Source organism: Echeneis naucrates, chromosome 6 (assembly GCF_900963305.1).
Source record: "Echeneis naucrates chromosome 6, fEcheNa1.1, whole genome shotgun sequence".
NCBI lineage: Eukaryota > Metazoa > Chordata > Actinopteri > Carangiformes > Echeneidae > Echeneis > Echeneis naucrates.
The window spans coordinates 13,984,790-14,003,106 of record NC_042516.1 but is presented as its reverse complement, the minus strand read 5'-3'; the positions used below and the strand labels follow the sequence as shown (position 1 = coordinate 14,003,106).

The window sequence follows — 18,317 nt, the reverse complement described above, 5'->3', positions numbered from 1 at the left end:
GGTTTGTTTATAATGTTGTTCTATGACTAATAAATTAATAAATATAATATGATGAATTAATTAATTGTATGTGACACTTAACGATCAAAATTAATATTATGAACATTTGGTGTGTCAAGTTTTATCACTTACCATGTCAACAGTTTCACACTTCAAGTATAATACAAGCAGTAATATATAAAATTAGGACGAGTAAAATATAATGAATAAAAGGCAATTATCAACAAAATGGTAATTTAGTAATTTATTCAACAGGTCTGGACCAGTTCATGCAATTAATGTAAGACTGAAAATGATGTGTTGATTTACTGAAGTTGATCTGTCAGCTCAATCAAAAAAATCTAAAATGATTTATCAGTAAGACACACAAGGCTGGAGACGGACAAAGTCGTTTGGTCGATAGATAGCTTTAAATGGATTAATGGCTAATAACACTGAGAATACGAGGGAACCCTACACAGTTCATTTTAGGCAGCATGTGGTGATACAGTCAGAGCAACAGTCATTGGTTAAGTATGAAGGAAAAGGATTTTTTCTTCGATCAAATCTCAGATTGTTTTATTTTGACGTTGCATGACATTCAGTTGTAACAGATCCTTTGTCTTTCCTCTATCAGAACTCTGCCTTTAATCTCAAAATCCAGAGCACTCCAACTGAGCACATTTCCTGGAGTGTAGTTTAATTCATCTGTGTACCGATGGATGGCACAAGGGGAAAGGACGTGGTCCCACATGTGCACATCAGTCAACATGCCAACCAAAGACTGCTCACTGTCGAAACCCCCGCCAAAGGCATCCTGGTCCTGAGAATTGGAAAAAAAAAATAATAATAATAATAATAAAAAAAATATAATATATAATATTCATTACAAAAACAAATAAATTGAATTACAGTTACATTTGACAGCTAGATTGTTCTGGTATATATCATATATCAACCTTCACTAAAATAATGGTCTTTTACAGAACTTTTTTCGACTATTAAAGGAATAGATTGACTTTTGAGGAAACATGCGTCAGAGTTACGTCAGAGAACATGGCCACCCACCCGAGGTTTCTGGCTCTTTCAAGCAAGTTTATCCTTGCCACTCTCACCAAGCGCTCGCTCAACATGGGACATGCTGGGTCTGGAAATAATTATACCTCCAGTTTGGTGTAGACCTGCTCTATATGTCAAGTACCTTGAAGTAACTTTGCTTGACTGATGATATATCTCAGTAATAAATAAAGAAAGTGTAGCTTCTGCAGTGTCCAGCTGCGTAAAATCCATACCTGTCCTAGGACAATTTTCACAGGTCCATTGATATCGACTCCAGAGCTGATGAATTTCCTATTTGAGGGATTTCCATTCAGCCACAGCTGACCAATTCCAGATGTGGAGTTCCAAGTGGAACAAATAGAGTGCCACATATTTATCTTGTAGTCCAGTACGTTAAACTTTTTAAAATTCCCTTTGACATGTAAATTAAGCTCTTCATTTAATGATTTGAAAACCAGAAATTCATTAAAAGAGGATGCTGTGGACAAAGAAAATAGGGAATGCTCTCTGTGGAGGTCTGTGAAGGACCTAAGGACATGAGAAAAACATTATTATAGATGTTGATAGTTAAGCTAACAATATTTAACATATTAACATATAACATATTGTTAACAACAATAGTTAACAATATGTTTTTTTCTCACATCCTTGCACAATTAACACTACCTGAAACAGACAGTTACAGCCTTAAATTCCTGTCTCGATGGAAGCAGGATCACGTGAGCTGTGTCGGTTTCTTCTGGAAAGGTGAACACCTTACCAGACAGATCTTTTGAAAACAAGATGTTGGATAATTACGCTTAACATTGAAGGCTGTGGTGACAATTTTATTTTTATTATTTCCAGTGTTGAATTAAGAAAGGCTTCGTTTACCTTGAGGAATGGCAGCACATGCTGTCAACATTAGTCCGAGAAGCAACAGTGCCATCTAATATGAAGACAATTGAACACCATTCACAATGAAAAATTAAATACAGGAAGAAAAGGTAAAATAATAATAATAATAATAATAATAATAATAATAATAATAATAATAATAATAAAGCTTTTTAATATCGTCATCAAATTCTAAAAACCATGAGGAATAGCTTATTTTACCTTGATCTTACCCAGCTCCTGTATCAACATGTGGCGTGTAAGTATATAAAGGGGGGTTTTGTTTTTTCTTTTTTGAGCTTTGTACCTTGTCCTGGTCTTGGCCTGGTCTTGGCCATGTTTGTTCCCTTCCTATAAATATTTGGTTAGGCCCACAACAAATCACTCATGTTAGGAAACTGTTTACACATACTAACATAAACCTTCACCTGCTTATAATTAGTTTGGTGTATCACTGCTTATTGGGCTCCAGGTTGCAGAATAATTGGAGATTAAAATATAAAAATAAGCAGAAACCTCTTCTGTATAACAATTCCTCACTTTTGCATTTTGAAACGGGAGTGATGTGCAGCTTTATGTTGCTGTGTCTGTCTCAAACTGTTGTGTGAGTTCAACTATCAAAGGACTGGATTCCACAGGACTCCACATTTACTGAGCATACAGGCAAATGGAAAAAGACTCTTCGAAGCTTGGATGAAGTTCTTAAGCACATTTCTCTCTCTTTGGGCACAGTCACAATGGTGATGATGGTGTCGGGACCAGTTAGCTTTGTTGTCTGTTTGTTAGGGGGTTTTAGTTTAGTTTTGGAAATGTCAACATAGTGGTTAGTGCTGTTGTCCCACAACAAGAAGGTCACTGGTTGTTGCAAACGTGGAGTTTGCATGTTCTCCCCGTGCCTGTGTGGGTTAACTGGTCACTCTAAATTGTCCGTAGGTCTGAGTGTGACTGTGAGGGGTTGTTGGTCTCTGTGTTTAGGCCCTGTGATGGACCAGCGACCTGCCCACGGGGAAACCCGCCCCTGGCCCCATGTGAGCTGGCATAAATGGTAGAAGAAGAGTGAATAGTTTACTTTTTCTATGTTTTATTTTGAAGTCCCACGTCTGAACCCTGTCTTCCTGTCATGTCCTTTCCTGCCTGTGTGATTGTGATCCCATCCTGATGTGTGTCACTTCTGTCTCATTTTCCTCTTGTGTGTGTGTGTGTGTGTGTGTGTTAAAGCAGCGCTCCCCATTCCTCCAGTGCCAGATCACCTTATTATTATCGGCGTTTCAGTGTTATCGTTCCAAGCGTCTGCCTTGTGATTGACCTGTTTCTGTCCAACAGTTGTGCCTGTCTGGATTTTGACCCTCTGACTAAACAAATGGGCTGTGAGTTGAACTCACAGTCAGGCGACATGGTACCACACGGGCTGCAGAAGGAATATATTTAAAGCACAACACAACCATTATACAACCATTCATGACAAATGCAGTACTGTTGTCGCCAAAACATGTTCACCAATGTTTAAAATCACACCGTAATGTCTCTTTTCCCGTTTCTGGCTATTCAGGTTCATGAGTGATCAGAAGAAAGCTTGTTTCATTGGCCTCCTACTTCACCAATAACACAAACACACTAGGAATAACACTCTTCACATCAACTCAACTGCAAATTAGCAATAATAAAACAAAACAAATCAAAACAAAAAAAAAAAAAAACAGATTGTGAAAAACGTGTTGGAACAACTTGTCTGACCTGACGCAGAATTTGTTTATGGCTGCAAAGTCATATTGCTGCTTCTAGCCTTAATAACATAAATCATTTAATTAATAATATAAAGATTCAGAACAACTGCCATAATTACAAAAGAACGTTTGAAACATTTTTTTTTTTGCTAAGATAACACTGACATTAGAACTACAAGTTTAATGTTTAACAAAAATGCAATATAAAAGTGTGACTCAGTTGCTTCAAATTCTCAGTTACTTCTTATTTTGTCATTATGCTTCATCAATTCGTCCCTCACCTTGACTCTGCTGGTTCTCCCAGGGGTTTCCAGCATTAGCACTTTGTCTTGTTGAAGTTGGAATATTCATTCCAACATGCTAACAGTAAAACCGCTGACAGCAGTAGCCACCTTGCTGAGGCATAGCAAATTATGATTTTCCTTTGCCTCTTTGGTGAACATGTTTCTATTTTCCCTCTTATTTCAAAAAACATTTCAATACCTACCTACTTCAATAACCAGAGGGGAAAGCAAAACAATTTAGTTTTCATGACAGCAGTGGCACCATTAATACCACTTAGAAATTCTGTTTTGTAAATGAAATAAAAAAAAAAAAAAGAAAATAAATCTCACATCATGTCTATGTCTATGAGCAAAATGGCAATTTAGTAAATTAGTGTTATTCACATGATATTCAGGTTTACCTTTGGCCCACCATTTCATCTTAAAAAAAGAGAGAGAAGAACAGGTATGTTCCAAATATATAAATTTGTTACAAAACAGAATTCTTTTACATTTTCTCCTCAACCTGAGGCACCTTCCTCTCAGCCAAATCCTTCCCTTTTATGCTGATAATACTCAGCTCTGTGTGCCCACAAAAGCAAATGGTGACAAGGTTGAAGGCCTGTCTATCTACTCTGATGCTCCTAAACGCTGATAAGCGTTAGAAGCTGGCCGTTGGACTGACCCAACTCTGAAACCAGTTTGATTATGTTAAAGTAACTCTTCTCAACTGTGCCATTTCTCATAGTTTGGGAGTCAAAAACTCTAGGAATACTTAGGAGCACTAAATCCAGTTAAATGAAGATATTGTTTATTCCAATATATAAAAGAATCATAGAGAAGGTCAGAAGGTCACATAAATATGAAAACTAAGTTTAAGCTGCTGCTTTGCATTTTTGTCAGTGTGGGGCAGTGTAGCAATAAGCTGTAAGAGCCACAGCCCAGCTAATATTCCTGTAAAGCAAATAAATTAATTAGGCTATCCGTTTAAATAATAGGCTGCATTACAGTTTAGTTTTAATAAAAAGTATTCCTAAAAATATCAGGCTGTACTACATAGATGAAAAATCACTGCAGCAAAGTGGGAACTTGTGGTAAGTGGTTAGCCAAACTTATCATCAACCAACCCTTCAGTGTTACAAAACATTAATAGTGCTTTAAATGTTACTCAGAAAAAGGAACCATTTCCTTTTTGATGATGAGATGAATGCAGAAGTAAAGGGACCTGCACAATTTTCACGCCTTCGTCCACAGGTGTATATTTCTGGCTGTGTGTGTGTGTGTGTGTGTGTGAGTGTTTTGAGTGCATCCATGTGTTTGATGACATACTACACGCATGTGTGCCTCCTCGTGTTTGTTCATTAATGCCTGACAATGTGCTGCTCACTGACTGACAACGCATGGTGGGATTCAGCCGTCACACTGACGACGAGGCATCTTGAAAATTCATGTTGCCCTCTGTTACACCAGGAATCTGCTCACTTGATGCAAGAGACTCTTTAATTTTCAACGGGAATATCAGATGTGTCTTGCTGCTGCTCAGACTGCTATCAGGCAGTCTAATTTACTGCGGAAGTATCCTGCAGCATCGGGGCCACATCCAGAGCAAACATTTTAGGTCTTTAACGGAAGGGTGACACAAGTGTTTGCTGTTTCCCCCGATAGCGCACGTCTTCAGAGCTATTCACACAAACTTAGAATCACAGGAAGTTAATGTCATGTCATGAAGTTCATGACCCAGGGTTTTTACTGTTGGACAAGTGTTTTCACAGACAACATGTAAGATGATTTAATGATAGTCTGGTTACATCTTTGAGCAAAATCAAGCAATTCATAGTCCATGCATGTTTGACTGGTTGGCCTCTGCAGCTCGGGCTTGCTTCCTTTTCCCAGCCGTTGTTTAACACAAGGCTGTAAATAGTAAATAGTAATAGTAAATAGTCATTTTCTTAATTGATACATTTTGATAAATAGATCTTTTTCTGCATTAAAATTTTCCAAAATTGCGAAACAAGCTTCCTATGGACAAATTGGTCATTCATAAATTTTATATTATTATAAAATTATTATTATTGTATTTGATTCCTGACATCAAATCAGGGGAATAATGTCCACATACATGGCTTCGCTAATCACCAGCCATAAAGACTGTCCATCTCATTATGAAGAAAAGGTTTGAGGACCAGTCATCTTACTGATTGAGAGATTGGCAGCATCTGTCAGCACAGGATGACTTGGATGAATAATCAAAAGTTAATGTGCCGGTGTATGTGATTTATTATCAACGAAGTGAGTGAAGTGATGAAACATGGAGCAACTTAAGCCCTCTGCCAAGTATAAGGCCATTCCCATAGAGGGGAGTAATGTACTGCTGTCCAAGGTATTGTTTATTTCAGTGTCTAGAAAGATGCAAGACCTAGATCTGATCAGTTAATGTCAACAAAAGTAAGTGAAAGAAAGACGCAGTTTTAACCTTGATGATATATATGCTGGAATTAATTTATTGAAAACCAGAGCTTGAACTTTAACGTGATTACCATATTGAGATTGTCTCCCTTCCTCAACCAACAATGATTTAACATAAGAAACTAACATTCTAACTTTCTTCTTTATTGAGAGTTTTAAAAATTCAGTGACATGTCTGCATTTTTTCGTCGATCAGCACCTTGCCTACAATGTTGAAGTCCAGTGCACTCCAGCTGAGCACATTCCCTGGACTGAAGTTTAATTCATCCACATATTTGTGGATCTCACAAGGAGAGAGGATGTAGTCCCACATATGGACATCGGACATCACACCGACGAAAGACTGCTTGGCGTTAAACCCCCCACCGTGGGAATCCTGCTCCTGCAGAGATCACAAAGGTTTGAAATACAGTAAGTCAAAAAATGATTGTTTACTCATTGCTCTGAACTAATCACCTGAGAGTCGCACAATACATCATATGTTAGCAGGTTATTAACTATGAGGCTGATGGAAGAAGCAGTACCTGGCCTAAAACAATTATATTATCTCCTGTGATGGGCGCAGTAGTGACAAATTTCTTAAGTGACAGTTGTCCATCCAACCACAGCTGCACCAATCCGGAGTCAGAGTCCCAAGTGGTGCAAACAGCGTGCCATGTGTTTAGCTTGTAGTCAAGCCCTCCATATTCTGCCTTCCTGTCCCTGATATGGGCCTCCAATTCCTTATTTGTTGCATCCCAAAAAATCAGAAAGTCGTTGGAAAAAGAGGGCGTGGCCAAAGAGAAAAGGGCATAGTCTCTCTTGAGGTCTGAGAAGGATCTGTAGGCATTATAAATAAATTAGCATGCATGATACTTCACACAATCAGAGATACACACTTTGTTTATGTATTTTCATATTCAGCTCTACCTGTGACAGATGGTTATAGTCTTGAAAAGCTGTTTTGTTGTTATCAGCTTCACATAATGTGAATTGCTTTCTTGTGGGAAGATGAACATTTTACCTGACAAGTCTGAAAAAAGATAAAAATCCACTGTTATTATGTATTTGTTACTTTTTTTGTTATTTTAACATAGACCAAATTGAAGGTCTATTTCTGTATGCAATGCATAATTTATGAAAAATTATTACTTAATACCTTTGTGAGTCTCCACTTTTTAGCTTGTTTTGCTAATTTTTGCATTAGCACATGATGTAAGTCACTTTCAAATAGCGGAAATAATCCTTGGATGAAAGTGAGCAAAATCTGTTTTGTCAGGTCTGAATAGTTCCTTTAAATAATTCAAGAGTCAGTCACTTAGTTGCAACGAACTGGTGATTGCATTGTATTCGGTGACGTGGTCATTTAAATATAGACTCCAGATTTCATTTTCCAAATGAAACGTCTGTGAAACGTGAAAACCTCAATAGATTTTTTTTTTTTTTTTCTTAAGAGTATTGAGTCATCTTAAAAATAAATACCAAATGGAACAATTTTTCTTTAAAATGTATTGTAAGTGATATTACATGTGCCTTTTCTTTATGGTGTTCTCTCCGTGAGATGAAGAATTGCTTTTCTTCTTTTACCTTGTGGACTAGCAGCACACCCTCCCAGCATCACCAACACAATCAGAAGCAACATCTGAGATAAAGACAAAAGTCGCCATGGAAGACGTTGAAATGTGATTCAGTTAATCCAGTGTGTTTGAGCTGCTATTCATTACTTTTTCTGATTTGCCTTGGACTTCTACAGGACAGGTGGAAAAGGTTTAAAAATAGAAAGTTCACTTACAATATAAGTCCTTCAAATTCCTTTATTTGCAGTTGTGCATGTGCACAGATCTTACCTTGAAATCTGTGCCAGGATTATGCATGCAGTGAATATCAACTGAGTTTGGAGCACTCACGGCTTCTTTATTTCTGCGTTTCCTTCCTTTTTCTACTTTTTCCTGACTTGAGATTTTTGTCACAGAAAAGTGTTATACCACCCATTGCTTTCTGCTGATTCAGTCCGATTTCCCTCATGTCGAAATACTTAATGCCCCATGTTGCAAAACCAGCAACAGTTTTAACTGCAATTTTAGTTTTCAATTTTGACTAAAATTTCTGATTGTAAGCTATCATGATTGCTGTATGTGGCAATGCCAAGGTTGGCTGAACCCATCCCATAAGCCATAATCCGTGAATGAATAACAGAAAAATGTAATAATCAGTCAAAATGTATCAAAGATATGTGTATAACAAATTTCTTTTGGGAAAACACATTTCACATCACTCGGTCTGTAAGCGGAAAATAAAAAAGCTGTTTCGTAGGAACATACAGATAATATTGATTCTGGATGAAGAACAGCATACACAGAAGCTGTGCTTCACATGTGTCCATCCCATCATTCATGATTTATGACAAAAGACTTTGAAGATGTGAGGAAGCTTAGGAAATAATTCTTCCATCTGTTTTAGTTACATCACAACAAGTAAATGTATGTCCTGAAAAGAAGCAAAAAATACAAGACGTATGACAAATTTACTTTCAGTTACTCTCAGTTAATCATCATATGCATTAAATGACATTGTAATAAAAGTAATTATTTATCCTATTCTCATCTTTCCCCCCAAGTTTTGACAAAGACTATATGAATCCTCATATGAACATCAGTGTTTCACGTCAAACTGTTGTCATTGGTAGCCTCTTGTCATGAGAACCAAAGTCATCTCTAGCATACAGCACTCCCCTATATACCATAAAGACTGGTCAAAAACCGTTGAGCTCCTGGTTCCCTTTTCCCTGTGATCAGATGTTGCGCAATCATTCTTAATGTGTTATTTATTAATATTTCACATTCATATTTCTTCTTCCTTGTTGACAAGTGTGTGTATTTGTGTCTATGCTGTGAATGCATGCGAGTGTGTGTCTTGTCATTGTTAATAGGTTAAAGCTCGATCTTTTTTCGCTAACAAGAAACAGTTACCATGCTTTCACTGATGTGATGAGACCCAGTAGAGACTGGAGGAGAAACAGCTCAGAGCAAATGTTTCCTTGAGAACAGTGTCAGATCAAGCAGCAGGATGAACCCTGGAGGGGGATCAGACCGAGACGACAAGACTGAGCACACTCAACTCAGCAGGGAGAAACTCTTGAGTTTGACTGAGTTTCCAGACAGGATGAGGTATATACGGCATGAAGAAAGAGAGACAAGACAATTCTGTTTTCTTGCAATGTAGTTTACTCAACATTGTAGTGAGAATACAAAAATGTAAAAAAAAAAAAGATATTAGGTTATTGATAAGGTATATGGAGTATATGAACAAATCTGAGATTGTCAGAAGTCTCTGTTGATGTTGAAAAAACAGAAACCAAAGTCCATCTGAGTTAGAGGCTGCACTAATGTTGAATATATATGCATATAGCATTGCAGCGGAGAAATGAAACGGAGCTGTTTTTACTTTTCTGTGATTCTTTATATTGGTTTATAAAAGTATTTGGAAAACCTACACAGTGCTGTTGTATCATATAGTATGTTTACAGAGTAGAACTTGATAGATGCTAACATGATGAGCCCACGTGAGACTGGTTGACTTTCTTCGGTTGAATTGGTAAATAAAAGAAAGCAGAACAATGGCAGCCTTGAGTATTGGATCAGTGCAGGCTACAGAGATGGGATTACCTGATGATAGTGCTTATAGATCACTCTGGTGTTTTTCAGCCTCCAATCTCTGCGCGTTCCGACGTTTTGTGTCTGGAACTGCGACAGCCCTATGTCAACAGAGGCTTCTTGCTGGGGCACTGTGGATCCGTCCTCTCCCAGCCCTGTCGAAGGCGGGTTAGTGTACGGTCCACGCAGGGCAGGAGGAGCAGCAGCTTGAGCACAAGAACTATGGAAGGCACCACCAGACTGAGCATGTAGGCCGAAGGAGTGCACCATTTGTAGTAAGAAGGAAAGAGGAACTTGTCCCAGCCGTACAGGTAGACGTGAAAGGTACAGAGAAACAATGTGATGTAGCCCAGCTTGGACTGGTAGAGAGAAAAAGATTTATATCATAAATAAATAATAAAACTTTACCATCAGTGTGTGCTCTTTCACAGATTGGCATGGTTTCACTGACAACAAAGGTCAAATCATTGTGTAAAAGCACTTAATAAGATGAATTGTATGCACTCATACTCCAACCATTTATAATTCAGATAGCAAAGACACAGAATTTACATGCACATTCACACATGCACATTTACTGGCCCATAAACCCGCTCCATACAACACACAAATTAGACCTAAAGACTGTGGCCAAGGATAATGTATGCCCCTCAAACTACATTTGATGAATAACTTAACATTTAAAGCACTGCTCTAATTTGGGCGAGAGTAAAGGGGAGGGGTATGGAATGAGAAAATGAGCTTGACACGACCCAGTTACATTTATGAATGCATTTGCTCCCTGTGGTGAGTCTGATTTCGTTTTTGATTGGTCAAAATGTGAAGAAAAAGAAAACATTTGTGTCAAATGAGGGGAAAACAATCAGTGAAGGATTTAGCAAGGGAATGAAATATTGTAGACATACTTTGAAATAGTCAGATGGGAGTCTCTCCAACTCTTCCTGTTGGAGAGACTCCCATCTGACTGTTCTCCTTCCAGGCTGAACACACAATCGTCTCCATCTATAGCGTTAATCTTGGCTTAATGGACATGATGTGAAAATTGTAGCAAACAGTTTTTTTTACACCAAGCACCCCCATCCCTACAAGGTTCCTTCGCCTCTCTGTAACTGTCCATACTAACCCAACCTCAGCAGCCTAGAGCATAATCATGTGCAGTGAAGGACGTGAACTATTTCAAATTTCATGATGCACTGTAAAATATTTCCAGTGGGCACAATGTAAACGGATACCTCGTGGACATATTTAATAGTGCGAGAATGTGTTTCTATTAGCTGCATGATCAATCAATGCTTTTTAAAGCCACACTATAGAGGTTAGATAATCAACTGTGTCAAGTGGAATTTTCCGATGAGTTAGTTTGTCTTAATTTTACCCAGAAATATCAGGACTTGCTGTAAAACTGACAATGTGCTTGTCTGAAATCCAGTTTTCTATTTTAGGTAAAAAGAGCCAAACTGTTGGCTACAAAGGGTGTGATAGCTTTTGCAATAGCTCTTGCATTAAAGATGTTTGTAGTTAGGAAATATAAATACGAATGTCTCCGACAAAAAGCACAGTCTGCAGTAAAGCTTAGTAATACGATAGCACCAGTGGTTGCTTGTACACTGCAGTGTATTGTATTCAATACAAGAAGAAGGTGGCTGTGGGACAACAAGCTGCACTTGGAGCAGATGACAGCATAAAGAAACCCATGGCCAGCTGATGTCGGCTTGTTGTGTTATTTGAAACTTTGGCCAAATATAATATGTATGGCAGGAAATTAGGAAAAGCATGCTAGGTTGCCTTTGCATTTTTAAGCCTCTTAGCATCCTGCAAACGGACTGTTTGTGCTGTCCTCATCGAACAATAGATATTCCATACTCCATATTACTTGATATTAGGAGACTTGGTACTAATCCATCCTATTTGATACTCTGTCAAACTTAAGACAGCCAGCATGTGCAACAGTTTGTTTTGCACAAGCCATACGACTCATAAACAGCCCAGCACCATGCAGATTAATCTACCTTCTTGCCCTGTTACACAATGTGCGATCAAATAATACTTGGAAAAACTGACAAGCACAGACGCGGAAATGTGGAAAGGACAAATATTTTGGAGAGACTGAAAAGACAGAAATAAAATTTCCACAGTTTCATTCTTCCAGTTGTGACTGCCAATGATTCACCATGTAACCAGGATAAAGAGATTTGGACAAATGCTAATTTGCAGCAAAGGTTTGTTCTGTATCCATAAAGTGTTATTGTAAATATTGTGTTATGTGTTAATGTGTTAATCACACATTACATTAAAGCTCACACAGTCAGACGCCAGCATATACACCCGCGTGTCTGTACCCACCTGAATAAAGTTGAACTCTCTCCAGCTGAGAGCATTGCTGACAGAGGGCAGAGAAGTTATTCCCAACAGGACGAACCCAGCAAATCCCAGAATCCCCATGGCATAGTAAGAGTCCGTATACCAGGCAATGGTGGTGTCTAAATCTGCTGTTTTGTTCTCTTTGAACTTAAAATGACATTGACACAAAACATTTCTCAAACATTCAGTGTACTGATGGAAAAAGATAACTATTATTCGAAATAATCCGACCTAATGAATAAACAAGTATGTTTATGCATAACAAAAAATCTTTGAGTGTATGAAAGGTTTGGTTTTTTTTTCTGGCTGTGCAGGTGCCTCACCTTTGAGATGGTACTGGCAGAGATTTTGTATCTCACATAATATCTGGGGATGAAAATGACAAGACAGAAAAATCATCATTAGAAATCGCCCTAGATATGTTTTTGAACAATGAAAAACTCACCAACCCTGCAACAGTTTTCCAGTTATCACAGTTAATCGTCATGGAAACCGCCTCAATCTGTACCAATCATCTGCAGCATAGTAACCACCAGTTCATGTAAAAAGGAATGACGTTCAGTTGAGAGCTGAATAAAAGTGAGTAAAATGACCTTGTGTAAAAATACTTAATTTGACTTCTTTCCAAAGTCAAAATTAAACTCCAATATTCAATCTTACCACCTGCAGCTAAAATCCCATAACAAACATTGGACCTCAGCAAATGCCTAGGTGCCAGATTTCTTTAATTTGATCAGTACATCTTATTTTTAAGCTCATCTTCATTATTCTTCTGTTTTTTATTATGCTTTATAATTACAATTAATATATTATATTATATATTATATTATATATCTTATAATTACAAAAACCTGCTCGTCACCCCCATTCATACCAGTCAGGCACTTTCTTTGAATTCAGATTTCAACCCAGGATAATGCTGTCAGGCAGCATCCACTTCCTCCCCCTGTTTTAATTTTGGATCAACATCCCCGAGTTGGTGGGTCAGCAGGGATGGCTTGTCATGGCGCATCTTCTCCTGGCTTTTGGGACATCTCCTAGCTGTTCAGGAGCCAAGAAAGGCCTCTTTGAATTCCCCAGCTTGTAAGAGGCAGTCAGCCTTTCCCTTCCTGCTAATCCCAGATTTAAGAGCATCTACACACACTGTGTCAGGAAGCCCCCTTGGGCCATTTCCAACTCAAAATAGGCAGACTTTCCACTCTTTGTCACAACATTGTCAGACCAGGTCCTGTTCAAGGACCCTTCACATCCGTCTTCCCATGGTATCGTGAATTCAATTCAAGGATAAACCTCTTCAACTCAGACTATACAACAATATCAGGTCTCTTGGTCTTCCTGGAAGAAGGTTGCTGTCGCTCTACCTGACAGACAGGATGCCTGGTCTTGTCCTACGTGGGTGTGGTGCATTTTCTGCCTCTGCTCCGTCACCAAATGGTAAGAGGAAATTGTTCTGGCCCTATCTGATCGCACTCTGCCAGTATATGCACCAATCGGGAATGTATGTAAGAATTAAATCAACAAGAAAACCTTAATATGACAAATCAGATGAGGGCAAAATGATGATGTGTACAGCTATCACAAACCTTATGGGGATGATGAGGGTATAGATCACGTGCAGGAAAGCAAAGCCAAGTGCGACAAGTCCGATCTGTTTCCTGCACAGCATCCAGCGATCCAGCCAGTTAGGAAAACGCCTGCAAAAATAAATAAATAAATATTTTGAGTTTTTCGAAAGCAAAATTGAATTGCATTGCTAAATTCACAACTGTGTGTGTCTGACTTGTATTTAGTTCCTCTGTAGAGTTGAACGATGGCAGCTATGATTCCAGGCAAGTAGCATAGAGACAACATGATCAGCGACACAGTGGGAAATACCTGAAACATTAACCGTATGCACAAGAGAGTTTATTGGCTATTGTGAGTATCACATGCACCAGTTTTGAATTAAATGGTTGTTAGGAAAATATTTTCATGTTTGTCTTTCAAGAATAGCAAATATTTGTTTGCTAGACACCTAAAAGCCTTGATTGTACCTTGTTCGGCAGGGACACCATCATTCTGAAGGAGACATCTTTCCCCTGGTCAACATACTTATAGATGACATCTCTAATGACCACATAGATGAAGAAGCAGGTGGTAAGACCAAAGGCCAGGCGTAGTGGCAGCCTCCACTCTGGGAACAGCTGCAGGGGGAAGTCCTCCAGTTCTTTGGCGACAGACAAAGACCCCCTGTCCAGAACAGTGAAGCCCAGTTGGACGGCTATCTTTCCCACTGCCTGCTTTGCCTCAGCACTGTTTCCACACAGGTACACCTGGAGCAGGAAAGCATCCATAGCTTTTCAAGCACTCAAAATGCCAGAGTATGTGTCTTCATTATTTTATATTTGTGCATTTGTACACACAAAGATGAAAGGAGGGTTTTGACTCAAGAGAATTGAACATAAAAGTATTGGAGATACAGTGGCTTCCTGTAAGAAACGCTAAATTTAGGCCAATAAAGCAGGTAAAAACTAACAGCAACCTCAAGTAAACACATGTAATGCTGGTTCTCCAAATACACCAATACAAGCCAGTGCATAAGCATCAACCCTCCACAACACACATGCACACCATCCTGTGTGGTTTGAGAGTCCTTTGGGACTGTACAACTAAATCAAAATGAAAAACCCACATATGCTACAGCTTTGCAGTACAGACTGTGAAAAGCAAAGCATGCAACAAGAAGCTTAGATCTGAGACACAGTGTGGAGTTAATTGATTCAAGGATACATGAGAGATGGCATCAGAGCAAAGACATAAGGCTTCCTTTTACTTGGACTGGGTCTGATCAAAACTTCAAATGAGTTTATTATATGATTTGGACCGAAATTTTTCTCCAGAGACCATTACATTTTAAACTTGGTGGTCAACCCCCTACTGAAGAATCAGACAAGCACAGGTGACTAGTTAAGTTTCAAAATGCCCACAAGAAAACAGGAGGTATTCATTAACAGCAAAAGAGGATTACATTTTCTGCAATTATAAACTAACTGTAAATGGACTGCTGTGATTCTGGTGCGTTTCTATCAGCCACTCTCAGTGCTTTACGTTAGAAACCACACTCACCCATTCTCCCTCTCGCGCTCTTTCTCTCTCACACACACACAAACACCAATTGATGGAACAACTATCATAGGCAATTTGTGGTTCCTTTGCTTACACAAACTTGAGTCTGTGGTGATTGAACAACCGAATTTTTAAGATAATTGCACAACCCACTCTACAGCTGGACCACAAAATAATTTTTTTGCTATTTGGAAGCAGTTTTACACAGACAGATGCAGTACCTGTCTATTGGCATCTGAAGGTCCATTCTGCAGGGTCCAAGCAGATAAAGTGTTAAGACCTTTCACCACATGAGCTTCAGGGATCAACCTGGACATCAGACAACAAACATCAAACTTTTGCCACGTTTCACCACTTGATTTTAATTGGAACCACATTGAATCTGAATGCAGCTTTCTCTCACCTCTGCAGATACTCAGCATTGGCCTCTGAATAGAGATTCTTCTTCAGGTTGTTGCTGACATCCACTAGCACCTTTCAATCAATGAAATCATCAGAGTAGATGGAAGATTAGAAATGAACCAACTACAATGTTACAAAACACAGCCTCTCACTGTGCAACAACATACCTTCCCCTTGAGTTGTGGTGCAAGTGTTTCGAGGAAGCCGTAGTTTTCTCTGTGAACACAAATAAACACCAAGCTGCTTGACTGGGCTGCCGTAGCATGGCTCATCACCTACAGCAACAACAAACACAGCATCTGCGGCCATTACACATGAAAAACACTTATTACTAACTAGCTCAGCATGTATTACCACTTCAGCTCGTTTAACAAGAAAGATGAGAAAAAAACATTCAGTTGTGTAGCATGTAGTACACAAACTGCAGAAAGCAACATCTGCAAACACAAATTGAGAAACAGACATAGACCATTGAAATGTTGTTGAGTTCAGTCTGATAAGGGCTGCTTCTTTTCCTTAGCACTGTCTGTGCACTTTAACCTTTCATCAGTACAAATATTTGATTTGGTTCTGAGCCTTCTTGCAGCAGAGATTAGCTCCAACCTTTGATTCTAACAAGAGAAATAATCAATAATGATATTTTTAAAAAATGCCATGCAATACGTCATACCTGAGCTCCCTGTGGCAATGGGCCACAGCTGTGAGGTCTGCGGCTGCCATACACCACCCTGTAGCCAGATTGAAGCAGATGCTGGCCCAGAGAGCGCCCAAAGTCCCCCGTCCCAAAAATGCACAACAGCTCTGGCTCAGGGGCAGCTGCTGTGTCAAGAGGACACAGCAACACACTCTCTGGCTTCATCTCCTCCGACATGCTGTTCAGTCTTTCAGCCGACCGTCTGACACAAACAGTGCTGATACTTCCTATGGTTGGGAGAGAACAAAAAAACTCCTCTAGGATTCCTGTCAACGCCAGACAGCTGTACTGGTGACTAATATGTTCAGATACAAAGCAGATGCAACAAAACAAAAACAGTTTTCTATGTCACAAACCTCCTGGTCGGTTGTAAAAAATCAACTCTTTATCCTTCAAGTCTCCGTACTTCTAATTCATTACTGTCTGCTACGAAGGAGTTTTTCACTTGCATTTTGATCTAGCCCCTCCCATTTTAGGGTGGACTGAATGAAGTCTGTAAACACTGGGAAACTCCACAGGAAAAGGTATGCGTCTCTGGCAACAGAGCGCTGCTATATTTTGATTCGAACAAGCAGTGCCTGTCCTGGTCTGTGTGTGTTTATTGGGCTGGAAAATATTGTGGCATAGTTCCAATGATGGCCAAGTTCAGGGAAACCAATGTATTTTCATATTAGGCAACACTGGAAATTTGTATTTTGATTCATTAGGTCTGGAAAAAGTGTTATTTTTCTACTTTTACAATACCAAACATTAAGACACAGAGTGAGCCATTAAAGTAAGTCCCAGTTAATTTAAGGAAGTGAAGACAAAGCATATCTATAAACTGACAGTGAGGGGAAGGGTCCTTAATTGTAGCTTATTTTATGTCAGCTGCCCAAAGACACAAACACTATAAGGATTGAGGCATTTACACTGAATGAAACCAAAGTTAACTCTTTAACTAGCATCCTATATTCAGGGGAACTCTGACAGTTTAGACAAAAATTTGATTAGCTTTACACTTTACTTAATATTATTTGAGCAGAGTAACACTGAGTCCTTTGCATGAATCCTATCTGGGCAAAGCACTCACAGCACACAAGCACAATATGCTGGTCTGTACCTAACCCCCGCTCTCTTTCCAAATACCATATCTGACTGTAAAATTCACATGACCTACCAAGTGTATAATTAGTGTGTAGTGTGTGCAAAACAAAAGCTCATGCTTTATTAGCAAGGGGTTATTTGCTGTGCGCTTAGTTTGAAAAGAGCGCAATCCTTATTACCAGTCACTGATGCCGTGGTCAGTGGAGGCACTACTGATTCATGTTATTTGCAGGCAAAGCAACCAACTACAGTCTAATCTACACTTTTGTGCTGCCTTGTGAGTAATTAATGTTCTTTAGCCTCTGAGTGCAGCCCCTCTTATTTTGCCAGAGCTCCAGAATAGCTCCAGTGTCCAGGGTTGAGGTGAACCACAGGTCTACTGCCCTGTCCTACATTGTAATTACTCCCTTGGCGCTGCTGCTTCACTAAGTGGCCAGTGTGTGTTCGTGCTTGTGCGTGTCTGTGTGTGTTCCTACACGTGACATAATCTAAACATATATCTGTATTTTACTGTATTTTACACTTATACACATGAGATAATGTAATGAAATTTGTTGCTGATCTGGATTTTGAGGAAGTAATTAGCCCAAAACCTTATCTGCTGTTTGGTAAACAATTACGGGCTTATCCTTCCTCCTAGGATTGCAACACCCATGAAGAGTGGTGCACA

The 18,317-nt window shown here is 39.1% G+C and overlaps 3 protein-coding genes across 5 annotated transcripts; all 3 read right to left on the bottom strand.

Annotated features, from left to right (window-relative positions):
• Positions 1-580: 580 nt before the first annotated feature.
• On the bottom strand, positions 581-1,966 carry LOC115045277 (mucosal pentraxin-like). Its single transcript, XM_029504883.1, has 4 exons — positions 1,912-1,966; positions 1,705-1,807; positions 1,272-1,566; positions 581-802 (listed from the first exon to the last, which is right to left on the bottom strand). Exons 1-4 carry the CDS (start codon positions 1,964-1,966, stop codon positions 581-583), a joined length of 675 nt encoding a protein of 224 aa, XP_029360743.1.
• Positions 1,967-6,395: 4,429 nt separating this feature from the next.
• Positions 6,396-8,589, bottom strand: LOC115045154 (serum amyloid P-component-like). Of its 2 annotated transcripts, none has more exons than XM_029504689.1 (5): positions 8,139-8,589; positions 7,934-7,988; positions 7,277-7,379; positions 6,892-7,186; positions 6,396-6,749 (listed from the first exon to the last, which is right to left on the bottom strand). In XM_029504689.1, the coding sequence occupies exons 2-5, from the start codon at positions 7,986-7,988 to the stop codon at positions 6,531-6,533; spliced, it is 672 nt and encodes a 223-aa protein (XP_029360549.1). In that variant the 5' UTR covers positions 8,139-8,589; the 3' UTR covers positions 6,396-6,530. The 2 variants fall into 2 exon arrangements, with proteins under 2 accessions (XP_029360549.1, XP_029360548.1); XM_029504688.1 differs by having other exon boundaries at positions 8,194-8,589.
• Positions 8,590-9,552: 963 nt separating this feature from the next.
• LOC115045152 (metalloreductase STEAP4-like) lies at positions 9,553-17,035 on the bottom strand. Of its 2 annotated transcripts, XM_029504687.1 has the most exons (11): positions 16,918-17,035; positions 16,538-16,788; positions 16,035-16,142; positions 15,869-15,939; positions 15,687-15,774; positions 14,394-14,672; positions 14,141-14,235; positions 13,944-14,054; positions 12,684-12,726; positions 12,343-12,507; positions 9,553-10,358 (listed from the first exon to the last, which is right to left on the bottom strand). In XM_029504687.1, exons 2-11 carry the CDS (start codon positions 16,736-16,738, stop codon positions 10,101-10,103), a joined length of 1,419 nt encoding a protein of 472 aa, XP_029360547.1. In that variant the 5' UTR covers positions 16,739-16,788; positions 16,918-17,035; the 3' UTR covers positions 9,553-10,100. The 2 variants fall into 2 exon arrangements, with proteins under 2 accessions (XP_029360547.1, XP_029360546.1); XM_029504686.1 differs by having other exon boundaries at positions 16,538-16,995.
• Between the last annotated feature and the right edge of the window lie 1,282 nt (positions 17,036-18,317).

Bases quoted from the DNA above. Each gene is read 5' to 3' on its own strand.
- LOC115045277 (XM_029504883.1), bottom strand. From the start codon at position 1,966: ATGGCACTGTTGCTTCTCGGACTAATGTTGACAGCATGTGCTGCCATT. The intron at 1,808-1,911 runs GTAAACGAAGCC...TGTTTTCAAAAG, and splicing joins ATGTGCTGCCATTCCTCAAG to ATCTGTCTGGTAAGGTGTTC. The intron at 1,567-1,704 runs GTAGTGTTAATT...TCATGTCCTTAG, and splicing joins GCTGTAACTGTCTGTTTCAG to GTCCTTCACAGACCTCCACA.
- LOC115045154 (XM_029504688.1), bottom strand. From the start codon at position 8,220: ATGCATAATCCTGGCACAGATTTCAAG. The intron at 7,380-7,933 runs GTAAAAGAAGAA...ATCTTTTTTCAG, and splicing joins GTGTGCTGCTAGTCCACAAG to ACTTGTCAGGTAAAATGTTC. The intron at 7,187-7,276 runs GTAGAGCTGAAT...TAATGCCTACAG, and splicing joins ACTATAACCATCTGTCACAG to ATCCTTCTCAGACCTCAAGA.
- LOC115045152 (XM_029504687.1), bottom strand. From the start codon at position 16,738: ATGTCGGAGGAGATGAAGCCAGAGAGTGTGTTGCTGTGTCCTCTTGAC. The intron at 14,673-15,686 runs GTACTGCATCTG...TTCCTGCTCCAG, and splicing joins CTTCAGATGCCAATAGACAG to GTGTACCTGTGTGGAAACAG. The intron at 14,055-14,140 runs GTCAGACACACA...TTATTTTTGCAG, and splicing joins TACAGAGGAACTAAATACAA to GCGTTTTCCTAACTGGCTGG.